A 13,224-nucleotide genomic window follows, 5' to 3' on the forward strand; every position below is an offset into this window, starting at 1 on the left:
GTGCAGAAGGTTCTGGGTTCGATCTCCACGAGGGGCTGGGAAATCGTCCCTGCCTGAAACCTGGAGCGGGGTGGGTGGGGGTGGAATTGCATTTGCACATGTGGCACACATGGTAAACTTAAAGCCTCTACTGTTAGAAAATTATTCCACTTGTGATGCATACCTACAAGCAGTGCAATGTCCGCATTTGAATAAACCTCCTGGAGCTGTGGTCAAGGTCTGGTGTGTAGAGGTGTGTGGTACGTCAGTATGTACTAGCATATCTCTAATTGATCTGATGCGTCATTTATCAAAGCAGGGAAAGACCTCACAGCCTGGAATATTCAATCTCACTGGGCAAAAGACATATACCACTTGAATCATGGGGAAAGATTTTAAAATTCACAGCATGCAGTTCATGAAAATAAAATTCTATGAAGATGATGTACCGATGCTATTTCACTCCAGTAAAGCTTGCTAAAATGATACCTCTAATTTATGCTGGAAATGTAAGGATATGGAAAGTCCTTTTTTTTTCTTCATATGTCGTGGACATGTAAAAAAGTAAAGGGCTTCTGGGAAATTATAAAAAATGAACTTAAAAAAAATGTTTAAAATTACGTTTGTTAAAAAATCAGAGGCCTTTCTTATTAGGTGTAATAGGAGAAAATATGCCAAGGAAGCAAAAGAGACTGTTTATTTATGCGACTACAGCGGCCAGATGCTACTATCCCAGATGTGGAAAGAAGAAAAGGCCCCAACGATAGAAGAATGGCTAACTAAGATGATTGACTATGCCGAAATGGCTAAACTAAGCCTGAAGATCAGGCACCAAGATGAGAATAAATTCAATCAAGAATGGGAAAATAATAGACACGTTTAAATAACACTGAAAAAGAGGCAAAACTTTAGCAGGTTTGATGTAACATTTATGAACTAAGAATAGAATTGGGGGGGAGTTGAAATTAATTGGGAGAAATATAATTATATACAAGGAGAATAACAGGGGGGGATGGAAACAGGAGGGGGGAGTCATCTATTGCAAATTTGTATTGGATATGTATTGTGTATACCAAAAGTAAAAATGTTGTTATTTTGAAATTCGAAAATAAAATATATATTTTATAATAAATAGTTTAAGAATCGTTTTGGGGCTCCCGTGCAGCTGATCCAGCGGGGCTTTCCGGAGGCGAGACCAGCGCCTCTCCTCGCTCTCTGCCCGGAGAAGCCCAGAGGCTCCTGCCGCTCGGCTCTGAAACGGTTAAGAGCAGCGACGACAGAGCTGATATTCCTAGAGCGGAGGAAAAAAGGCTGCCGGGACAATAGGAGCTTCCGCTTCCTGTCCCGCTTTTGGGGTGGGGGGGAGATGTCGAAATGGCGGAGGCTGTCCTTCCTCGCGGAGGCGCTGGAGGTGCGTCATATTATTTTGTATTATAACGCGAGTGCAGCTGGGGGGAGTGTGGAGAGGGAGTTTAAAAAAACCCTATTAGGTAAACCATTTCAATGTAAGTTTTTTTCTGCGTCTCCTTTCTCTAGTATTTCATATAATATTTTCAGTTCCCATTATTAATGCATTTCTGTACATTATTCTGCTAAAACAATGCATTTATAGGTCTTCCCCCCTTTTTATGGGGGTAGGAAATCTTTTCCCAATGGAAGGGCAGGTCTTTCTCCTCCTTTCCACCCTGCAGGCCAACTTGAGCAGGTGGGGGACCTTCCTTGGGCTCCCCATAGGGCTTGGGGTCAAGGCAAACCCTTAAGCATTGAAAAACCTGCAGGGGCTCCCCCCTTGAACTTGTAATAATTTTTATCTGGCCTGATTTTACTATAATTTGTTAAATTTACATACCTCCCTATACCCACAGGCCTCAGGACGGTTCACAGGATAAAATTACAATATAAAAACTCAAAGTACATAATCAAAACAGAAACAAATAATAATAATAATATTTATTTATTTATACCCCGCCCTCCCTGGCCAGGACCTAGCTCATGGTGGCTAACACGAAATATAAATTACTATAAAATGTAGTAGGGAAAATAATAATAATAACAACAACAACAACAACTTATTATTTGTACCCCACCCATCTGGCTGGGCTTCCCCAGCCACTCTGGGCGGCTTCCACAGAAACCAAAAAAACACTAAAATATCATACATTAAAAACTTCCCTGAACAGGGCTGCCTTCAGATGTCTTCTGAATGTCAGGTAGTTGTTTATTGTTTTGACATCTGATGGGAGGGCGTTCCACAGGGTGGGCGCCACTACCAAAAAGGCCCTCTGCCTGGTTCCCTGTAGCTTTGCTTCTCGCAATGAGGGAACCGCCAGAAGGCCCTTGGCGCTGGACCTCAGCGCCCGGGCAGAACGATGGGGGTGGAGACGCTCCTTCAGGTATACTGGGCTGAGGCCGTTTAGGGCTTTAAAGGTCAACACCAGCACTTTGAATTGTGCTCGGAAACGTACTGGGAGCCAATGTAGGTCTTTCAAGACCGGTGTTATGTGGTCTTGGCGGCCGCCCCCAGTCACCAGTCTAGCTGCCGCATTCTGGATTAGCTGTAGTTTCCGAGTCACCTTCAAAGGTAGCCCCACATAGAGCGCATTACAGTAGTCCAAGCGGGAGATAACTAGAGCATGCAGCACTCTGGCGAGACAGTCCGCGGGCAGGTAGGGTCTCAGCCTGCGTACCAGGTGGAGTTGGTAGACAGCTGCCCTGGATACAGAATTGACCTGCGCCTCCATGGACAGCTGTGAGTCCAAAATTACTCCCAGGCTATGCACCTGGTCCTTCAGGGGCACAGTTACCCCATTCAGGACCAGGGAGTCCTCCACACCAGCCCGCCCCCTGTCCCCCAAGAACAGTACTTCTGTCTTGTCAGGATTCAACTTCAATCCATTAGCCGCCATCCATCCTCCAACCGCCTCCAGGCACTCACACAGGACCTCCACCACCTTCACTGGTTCTGATATGAAAGAGAGGTAGAGCTGGGTATCATCTGCATATTGATGGACACCCAGTCCAAACCCCCTGATGATCTCTCCCAGCGGCTTCATATAGATGTTAAAAAGCATGGGGGAGAGGACGGAACCCTGAGGCACCCCACAAGTGAGGGCCCAAGGGTCTGAACACTCATCCCCCACCACCACTTTCTGAACACGGCCCAGGAGGAAGGAGTGAAACCACTGTATAACAGTGCCCCCAGCTCCCAACCCCTCTAGACGGTCCAGAAGGATGTTATGGTCGATTGTATCAAAGGCCGCTGAGAGATCCAGCAGAACTAGGAAACAACTCTCACCTTTGTCCCTAGCTCGCCGGAGAGCATCAACCAGTGCGACCAAGGCAGTTTCAGTCCCATGATGAGGCCTGAACCCCGATTGGAAGGGATCCAAATGGTCCGCATCCTCCAGGCGTGCCTGGAGTTGTTCAGCAACCACACGCTCAATCACCTTGCCCAAGAATGGAAGATTTGAGACTGGGCGATAGTTGGCCATACTGGCCGGGTCTAAAGATGGTTTTTTAAGAAGCGGTTTAATGACCGCCTCTTTCAGCGGATCTGGGAATGTTCCCTCACAGAGGGAAGCATTCACCACCCCGCAGAGCCCATCGCCCAGCCCTTCCCGGCTTGCTTTTATTAGCCAGGATGGGCAAGGATCAAGGAGACAGGTGGTTGGTTTCACGCGTCCAAGCAGCCTGTCCACATCCTCGGGGGTAACGGATTGAAATTGATTCCATGCAACTTGACCAGACAGAGCTCCAGCACTCTCCCGCCCAGCCCTGCTCCCACAGTGGTGTCTAGCTCCTTCCGAATATGAGTGATTTTATCTGCAAAAAACTTTGCAAAATCGTTGCAGGAGATCTTGGGGTCTTTACAAGGCCCCGGTGGTAAAGGTGGTTCCGTTAAATTGTGGACCACCTGAAAGAGTCTCCTGCTACTATTTTCTGCAGATGCAATAGAGGCGGTGAAGAAAGTGTTCTTCGCTGTCGCTATCGCCACTTGTTAGGCTCGACGTTGAGCTCTAACCTGTGTCCGGTCAGATTCGGAGTGAATTTTCTGCCACCGACGCTCTAGCCGTCTCAGCGATTGTTTCATCGCCCTCAGCTCCGAAGAAAACCACGGGGCTGTCCGGGCTCCATGCAATCAGAGAGGGCGCTTCGGAGCCAGACAGTCGATAGCCCTGGTTAACTCCGCATTCCAGCGGGCCACCAGGGAATCAGCTGAAAGGCCATCAACATGGGATAAAGCATCCCCTACCACTCTCTGGAAACCATTTGGATCCATTAAGTGGCGGGGGCGGACCATCCAAATTGGTCCCACCTCCCTGCAGAGGGGAAGGGTCGTGGAGAAGTCCAGTTGCACCAGGAAGTGATCTGACCAAAAAAATAGTTGCTTAAAATACTGTGGATGAAAGATCGAAATTAATGCATTAAACACTGGTAAGGGCTCATTATCAAGCCTACCTAGTGGCAGTGAAGGCAGTAAATAAACCATAGTTTTCTGCCTCCATTCCATCTTCATTATGTCGTCCAGCAGAGATTTTCTGGGTTGTAAGGCGCCTTTTACAGGCTGGCCCAAAGAAAGAGTAGAACGAGCAGTAGCTGGCTGTGACTTGTTTGCAAAGCATTTTGAAGATAAAATTGCTTGTATCCACCAAGACCTTGACTCTGCTGTTACAGCAGATGAGTCTCATGGGTTGTCCAGAGCACAGTCTAGTCCTGTTGTGTTGGATGAGTATTTTCAGTTGGTCAGGCTCGAGGATATGGACATGGTGTTTTGATCAGTCAGGGCGACTGTTTGCACTCTAGACCCTTTCGCCTCTTGGCTGATAAAATCCAGCAGGGAGGGAACAGCAGGCTGGGCCAGGGAGATGATCAGTGCCTCTTTACGAGAGGGGGTGGTCCCTCCATGTTTGAAGGAGGCAGTAGTAAAACCACTCCTTAACAAACCTTCCCTGGATTCAGAAAACGGAACTAACTACTGACCACTTGCTAATCTCTGGGCAAGGTTCTGGAACGAGTGGTCACAAACCAGATCCAGGTGCTTTTGGAAGAAGCTGATTTTCTTTTCTTTTTTTAAAAAGATATTTATTAAAAGTTTTAAACAATAAATCACCAAACACATAAAATACCATCACCAGTATAAAACAAACAAAGAGAGAAAGAAAAAAGCAAAAAGATTAACACAGAATAGAAAAAATACATCAAAATCAAGTATCCAAAAACCATATTTCCATAGCCTTTCGGAATTCCTCACATCTCCCTTTCCTGCGTTCCCAATTATAAAATTATAAGCAGCAATTTATCACCTTATTTCAACTCTTATTTTGTAATTTTCAAGTATTATGTCTCCAGCTTTAGATATTTTTATCAAAAACTTAGATATTTAATTTAGACATAATATTAATCCAAATTTCATCTTTGTTCTTAAACATTACTTATTCTCATACTTTTTTCAACTAAGTTGCTGATGCCATGTTGTTTTCTATCCTGCATCTTCTTAACATTCATACAGTTTACAATATTTTTGTAGATAGTCCTTAAACTTTTTCCAGTCCTCTTCCACTATCTCTTCTCCCAGGTCTCGGATTCTGCCAGTCATTTCTGCCAATTCCATACAGTCTATCAATTGCGCCTGCCATTCTTCCAGAGTGGGCAAATCTTGGGTCTTCCAATGTTTTGCGATAAGTATTCTTGCTGCTGTTGTTGCATACATAAAGAAAGTTCGGTCCTTCTTTAACACCCTCTGGCCAACAATGCCCAAAAGGAAGGCCTCTGGTTTCTTTGGGAGGGTATACTTAAATACCTTTTTCAACTCGTTATAGATCATTTCCCAGAAAGCCTTGGAAGAAGATGATTTTCTGGATCCATTTCAACCAGGGTTTAGGCCTGGTTTGGGCACAAAAAACTGCTTTGGTCGCCCTGTATGATGACCTCTGTCGAGAGAGAGAGACAAGGGAAATGTGTCCCTGTTCATTGTTCTCCACCTCTCAGCGGTTTTCAATAGCATCCACCATGGTATCCTTCTGGAGCGACTCTCTGAACTGGGGGTGGGTGGCACTGCTTTGCAGTGGTTCCAGTCCTACTTGGATGGTCGTTCCCAGAGGGTGTTACTTGGGGAATTCATTTCAGCCCCATGGAAGCTTCAATGTGGGGTTCCGCAGGGCCCAATCCAATCCCCCTTGTTGTTTATCATCTACATGAAATCGCTGGGAGGGGTGATCCGGAGGTTTGGAGTACGTTGTCAGCAGTATGCTGATGACACTCAGCTGTACTTCTCCTTTCTTTCTATCTGCAGGTGGGGCAGTGGAAGTGCTGGACCAGAGTCTTGCCTGGGTAATGGACTGGATGAGAGCCAAGAAATTGAAGCTCACTCCAGATAATACTGAGGTGCTATTAGTGGGTGGTTCCCTAGAACAGATGCCTGGAAGCTTGCCTGCTCTTGATGGGGTTACTTGTCCTTGAAGGAGCAGGTTCGTAGCTTGGGGGGTCCTCCTGGATCCTTTGCTGTCACTCGAGGCTCAGGTGGCCAAGAGTGCCTTCCATCAGCTTTGACTGGTAGCCCAGCTACACCCCTTTCTGGACAGGGATAGCCTATCTACCATTGTCTATGCTCTGGCAACTGCAAGGTTAAATATAGATATGTGTTATACGTAGGGCTGCCTATGAAGACAGTCTGGAAACTTCAGCTAGTGCAGAATTCAGTGGCCAGGTTGCTCACCGGACAGAGCAAGGCGGTTTGAGCATATTACCCCCATCCTAGTCTGACTGCAATGGCTACCAATTAGTTTCCAGGCCCAATTCAAAGTGCTACTTTTGACCTATAAAGCCTTTAATGGCTCAGGACCACAATACTTCAAGGACCAGCTCTTTGCATATGAACCTACTCGGACCCTGAGATCCCCTTCTGATCTCAAGTGGTCCGGAGGGTGGCAACATGAGAACAATGCCTTCTCTGCAGTGGCTCCCCGTCTGTGGAATGCTCTCCCCAGGGAAGTTCACCTGGCACCTTCATTATACACCTTTAGGTGCCAGGCAAAAAAGGTCCTTTTTAACCAGAATTTTGGTTGATATGTTTGACATTCTATACCCTTTTTCAAATATGGCTCTTTTCTTGTGAGGGGAGGGTGTTATTGTTTTTATTCTGATTATATATGTTGTGATCTTTTCTGAGAACCACGCTGAGACCTCTGGTTATAGGGCGGTAAATAAACTCAATAAATAATAATACTAACAAATACTTTCATTATTTAAAAGCATTATAAAACATCAAATATTAAAAACTTCGCTATACAGGGTTGCCTTCAGATGTCTTCTAAAACTTGTATAGTTGTTTATTTGACATCTGACGGGAGGGCGTTCACAGGGTGGGCACCACTACCAAGAAGGCCCTCCGCCTCGTTCCCTGTAACTTCCCTTCTCACAGGGAGGGAACTGCCACAAGGCCCTTGGAACCTGGATCTCGGTGTCCTGACTGAATGATTGGTGTGAAGACGCTCCTTTAGCATTTCATCAGTTTGCCTTTTATTCCATCAGGAGATGTTGAAGGGATGCTGGCAGAAGGGGAACAATCAGAAATGTCACCAAAAGGATCCAAAGAGCAAAGGAAGCTGAGGGTTCAAGATGGAGGCAGAAGGCGAGAGGGGAGACGAAAGCAGAAGTCGGCGGGTGCCTCTTGTATGTCTCAGGGTGGTGAAAATCAAATTGACAAAAAGGAGAAAAAGCATGAATGTACATTGTGCGGACAGAGATTTTGTAATCGCTCAGCTCTTACTTCACATCAACGAACTCATACAGGGGAGAAACCGTATACATGTTCAGAGTGTGGAAAAAGATTCAGTAGGAGTGGGACCCTTATATTGCACCAACGAATTCATACAGGAGACAAACCTTATACATGCTCAGTGTGTGAAAAGAGCTTCACTCAAAGTAGTGGCCTTACTTTGCATCAAAGATCTCATACAGGAGAGAAACCGTATACATGCTCAGAGTGTGGAAAGAGCTTCACTCAAAGTAGTGACCTTACCTTGCATCAAATATCTCATACAGGGGAGAAACCGTATACGTGTTCTGAGTGTGGAAAGAGCTTCAGTCACAGCACTGCACTTACTAGACATCAACAAACTCATCGAGGCAGCAAACCTTATAAATGTTCGGAATGTGGCAACAGCTTCAGTCGCATCGACTCCCTTTCCTTGCATCAAAAAATTCATATAGGGGAGAAACGATATACATGTTTGGAGTGTGGAAAGAGCTTCATTCAGAATGGCACCCTTACCTTGCATCAAAGAGTGCACACAGGAGAGAAACCGTATAAATGTTTGGAGTGTGGGAAGAGCTTCAGTCGTGGTAGCTCCCTTACATTGCATCAACGAACTCATACGGGAGAGAAACCGTATACATGTTCAGAGTGTGGAAAAAGCTTCATTTGCAGTAGCTCCCTTATGTTGCATCAAAGAACTCATACAGGGGACAAACCATATAAATGCTCCGAGTGTGGAAATAGCTTCAGGCGCCGGAGTCACCTAACTAGACACCAAAGAAGTCATACAGGGAGGAAATCTTAAAAATGTTTGGCACATGGAAAGAACTTCAGTGACAGGGGCTCGCTTCCTAAACAGTAAAGAACACGTACAAGGGAAGTATCTTAGAAACGGTTGGAGTGTCTTTAATCATATCAAATAACTCCTACAGAGAGTAAACCATGAATCGTTTTCTGGTCGTCGTCGTCCCTCAATATTTCTGTCATTCACTAAAATGCTTGTACTTCCAATGACAAAAGCACAAGCCCGCCCTGGGAATTCCTGGGCATAGAGCTACTGAACCCCAGACCCCCAAAAGAAATCAACCTTAACCAGCACGCAATGCTGTTTTAAATGCAGTTTTTTCCGATATATGTGCACAGAAGATCAGTCAGAAATGTTAAGAATGCCAGTGTTTGGAAAACAATTGCCCTAGATACACTAGTCCAGGCTTTCCTGCACTTGGGTCTCTAGCTGTTTCTGGACTGCAATTCCCATCATCCCTTACTGCTGCTATCTGGGGGAGATGGGAGTTGTTGTCCAGAAAGAACCAGAGAATCCTGTTCCAGTGAAAGGTGAGAATACGGACGTGAACTTTGCTGATTCAATTGTAGATGGCATCTTTCATAGCTCCGATAAGAGAGGAGTTCAGGGGGGAAACAGCCTCTTCCTCTGATGACGTCTCTCCCCCTGCCTTGCTGAGCTTGTGTGTTTCTGCTTCCTTGCAGCCATGGGATCTGCTGCTGCTCAGGCTCATGCCACTCTCTGTGTTGCCTTGTCAGAAGCTGCCCACTGGTGTCCCCCAGCCCTATTCCCCCCCATGTGTGTCATTCACTATAAGGCTTGCACAAGCCATTGTTTGCCAATGTGTCTGTTTCCTGCTCTGCCACTTCTTGTGCCAAAGGTTGCCCATTCTCCACCAGAGAAGAAGGCAAGCAGATCCTTAAGGCCGGGTTTGCTGCTGAGGTCCACCGGAACACCAGGATCTGAGCCAGGAAACCTTGGTTCGTTGTGGGGATCTGTTTCTCTGTGCACATGCGACTTGTTAGGAAATTAATTTTGGAAATGCGTTGTACCAACAGAGCAGTCAAAAAATTGAAGAATATTTGCACCCAACTTACTGCACCCAACTCACTGCCTATTGATACGAGGCAGTCGCTTTCACTGTGTTTTAATCCAGGTTTTATTGTTTGTTTTGTTATTTTTAACAATAAAATACTCATTTTAGGGTTTTTTTTTACTGATAATGTCATTGTTTTATTTTTCCTGAACCATGGATTAAAAAAATCCCAAACATATATGTACCGTAAAGCTGCATGTAAATTTTAGGGAACAAAATAATGAACGCCTACAAAAGATGAAATAGCCAAAACAAGTGTGCAGTTCCTAAGAATCCATTTACAACTCACTTCAGTGCAGGTTTTCTCAGGAGTCAGTCCCACTGTTCCCAAAAGGTGCTTAATCTCAGGGAAGAGCTGTATGTCAGCCTGTCAGGGAATTAAGAGACAACGCTCAAGATTTCTTGTTGTGGGCCACTGAACTGAGACAAAAGATCAAGTTGCCCCCCCCCCATTCAGCTGCTACTGCCCACCAGAGGGTAGATGGAAGGGTCATGTATTGTCTTTCTCCCCAGAGGAATGATTTCAATTGCGAAAACGACACTGGAGGAACCCAAGAAGCTGCCTTGTACCAGCTGATGAAGGTGAATACATCAAAACAGGGCCCTGTCCTGGTTTCCAACCCATAATGTGACTTCTGACTTCTGTTTAATGATTGAAACTAAGACCTCCACGTTGAATATGACTATGGATGAACATGTACTTATCTCTACTCATAAACTCTTATCTCTATTTCTGTAACAAATTTTTGTGTTATACATGTCCTTATGAGTTTGAGTTTGTAACCTCTATTTGAGTTTATAATCCTTGTCAGAATACATAGTTTTGAATGGATTAGTTTTTGTCACAATTGACTATTGATTTGCTAATAGGGATGATTCCCACTACTGAAACTTACATTGGCCTGAGTTCTTGGTGTGCTTTTCTCTTGGTATATTTAATAACAAGAACTCCAACTTATTTAACGTTAATCTCAGGGAAAAGCGGATAAATTCAGTTTTGGGATTCCCCAGGCAGAAGAGATTTTGGTCCTCTGAGGGTTAAATGCAGTGAGAGAGGAAATTATGCTTTTCCTTCCTCTCTGCTTGCCTGAACTCTGCAGGCTTTCCCCAAAGGTCTTGGGGGTTACAGATCCTTTCCTCACTATTTGTGCCACCTGGCTCAGATCCAGTTCCATCACAATGTGATTGCTTACAGGAATCTGTGTTTAACAGTGAATGGTCTCCCCTTCCTTGGAGGTTTTTAAGCAGAGGTTGGATGGCCCTCTGTCAGGGATTCTTTAGCTGAGATTCCTGTATTGCAGGGGGCTGGACTAGAGGACCTTTGGGGTCCCTTCCAACTCTATCATTCTATGGAAGCTGCCCATACACACACACACACACACACATCCCCCCTTGCCCAGCCCATTCACAAGGTGGGAACATAAATAACGCAGGGAAATTGAAATGCAATCTGTGACACACACACCCCTGTAACACAGTGGCTCCCAGACTTTCTGGCTCCCACCTTCTTGGTTCCATAAAATCGTCCCAATGCCGCCTTCTTATTATTACAGTGGTACCTCACAAGACGAATGCCTCTCAAGACGAAAAACTCGCAAGATGAAAGAGTTTTTCATTTTTTGAGTTGCTTCGCGAGTTGAATTTCCCTATGGGCTTGCTTTGCAAGATGGAAACATCTTGCAAGTTTGTTTCCTTTTTCTTAAAACCATTACAGTAATACAGGGTGCATTGCTTGAAGAGGTGCAGTTGCGACTTGACTTTGGGGAGCAACTCATAGCACGCGGTGTGGTAGCCTTTTTTGAGGTTTTTGAATATTTTTTTGAAAAAATTGAAACCGTGCTTCGCAAGACAAAAAAACTCGCAAGACAAAAAAACTTGCAGAACAAATTAATTTTGTCTTGCGAGGCACCACTGTATTATTATTATTTATATACCGTCCTCTACCTTGGGGTCTCAGAATAAAATCAAGATCCAAACCACAAAATACAAAATAAAAACCAAAACAACCCGAACAAATCTGTTGTGCTTGTGTGTGTGTGTGTGTGTGTGTATCGGGTTGCGCTAGATGACCATTAGGTCGCATTCCAACTTTTTCCCATTCTTAGATTCGATATCCTGCCTTTTTCTCCAAGGAGCTGAACATAGCATATATACATGGTTCTTCCTCTCCTCCTTTAATCCCCTACAACAACCCTGTGAGGTAAGTTAGGCTGGGAGGCAGTGACTTGCCCCATGGCCACCCGGTGGGGAATTCGATCCCTGGTCTCCCAAGGCCATAGTCCAGCACTCTAACCACTATACCACACTGCCTCTCACCACTGCCTAAGATGTCCCAACCTTGTGAAAGTAGAGATCAGAATCCCCCAAAAGGAGAGATTTTCTTCCACCCCAGCTGTCTGGTGCTCAAAGGGTTAAAGATGAAGTGCAGGATTCCTAGAGAGACAACAGGAAACAGGAAGAGGAGCTTGGTCCTCCAGGGCAAGCGCCCCTCCTCCCTCCTGCCTTGTGCATGGTCCTTTTGCAGAAGAGAGGCTGCAGAGGTTGGATGCATGGAAGGAAGCAGGCAGGGAGGCTGGGGCCGGATCCTGCTGCAACCCAGAGCAGCTTGGAGCAGGACTTGAGGTCCCCCCACCTCTGGCTCAGCCCCTTTGTGGTCCACACTCCCTTGGCCAGCCTTTGCCTTGAAGCAGAACCTGGAAAGAATAGGAAAAGAGGCTGCAGGGGACAACCCTTCAGCCATATTGGAGGCTGCTGCCCAAATCCCCAAAGTGCCCCATTTGGGAGATCCTGGGAAGAGCTATTTTGACCCTCCTGGATGAGGACGCCCTCAGCCCACATGCTCAGCGCCAGAGATTCGGGCATTCCCGCTACCAGGAGGCCAAGGGACCCCGAGAGTTTTGCAGCCGACTCCACCGACTTTGAAGGGAGTGGCTGGAGCCAGAGCGACACACCGAGGCTCAGATCCTGGACCTGGTAGTCCTGGAGCAATTCCTGGCTGCCCTCCCCCCAGAGATGGAGAACTGGGTGAAGGATCAGTGAGTGGAGACCAGTTCCCAGGCAGTGGCCCTGGCCAAAGGTTTCCTCCTGAGCCAAGCAGAGGAGAAGCAGCAGTAGGTGAGACACTTTCATCCTGGTAACTCCCAGAGATCCATGGTGGCTGCTGAATTCTGAGGGTGGTTTTTCTTAAAAGGCGAAAGTGGCTCTTGGGTGCAGAAGGTTCCAGGTTCGATTCCCGACATCTTCCGGCGGGGCTAGGAAATCATCCCTGCCTGAAACCTGGAGAGATGCTTCCAGTCTGTGCAGACAGCACGGATCTAGATGGTCCAATGGTCTGGTTCTGGACTAGGCAGCTTCCTTGGTTCCTATTTAAACAGCTCTTCATTCCGAAGCAAGAGGGCTAGAAACTTGCTATGCCTTTCACCTGTGCCCTCGATATTATTTGAGCACAATTTCAGCACCCCTTCACATTTTTCTGTTTTTTCCTGTCTATGCCAGTGTTTCCCAACCACTGTTCCGCGGCACACTAGTGTGCCGCGAGATGTTGCCTGGTGTGCCGTGGGAAAAATTAAAAAATTCGAAAGATTTTTTTTTTAAGTCAAATTTTCGATT

The 13,224-nt window shown here is 46.0% G+C and overlaps 2 protein-coding genes across 4 annotated transcripts in view; one reads left to right on the top strand and one right to left on the bottom strand.

Annotated features, from left to right (window-relative positions):
* The window catches only part of LOC309525047 (uncharacterized protein), a 274,308-nt gene that overhangs the window by 259,088 nt on the left and 1,996 nt on the right, over window positions 1-13,224 (bottom strand). The window contains exons 1-2 of one of the 3 annotated variants that reach the window (XM_082210398.1): window positions 11,528-11,544; window positions 9,496-11,152 (exon numbers count right to left, since the gene is read on the bottom strand). The gene's annotated coding sequence lies outside the window, so the exon portion shown is untranslated. Of the gene's footprint in view, window positions 1-8,602; window positions 13,098-13,224 lie in introns of those variants that run through there. The other 2 variants (XR_014216045.1, XM_082210397.1) reach the window with 2 other exon arrangements.
* LOC309525102 (uncharacterized protein) lies at window positions 1,360-10,447 on the top strand. Its single transcript, XM_082210493.1, has 3 exons — window positions 1,360-1,390; window positions 6,272-6,309; window positions 7,510-10,447. The coding sequence occupies exon 3, from the start codon at window positions 7,524-7,526 to the stop codon at window positions 8,538-8,540; it is 1,017 nt and encodes a 338-aa protein (XP_082066619.1). The 5' UTR covers window positions 1,360-1,390; window positions 6,272-6,309; window positions 7,510-7,523; the 3' UTR covers window positions 8,541-10,447.

The sequence above is a fragment of the Podarcis vaucheri genome (assembly GCF_965113315.1).
Source record: "Podarcis vaucheri genome assembly, chromosome: 2".
NCBI classification, from domain to species: Eukaryota; Metazoa; Chordata; class Lepidosauria; order Squamata; family Lacertidae; genus Podarcis; species Podarcis vaucheri.

Bases quoted from the DNA above. Each gene is read 5' to 3' on its own strand.
- LOC309525102 (XM_082210493.1), top strand. From the start codon at position 7,524: ATGCTGGCAGAAGGGGAACAATCAGAAATGTCACCAAAAGGATCCAAA.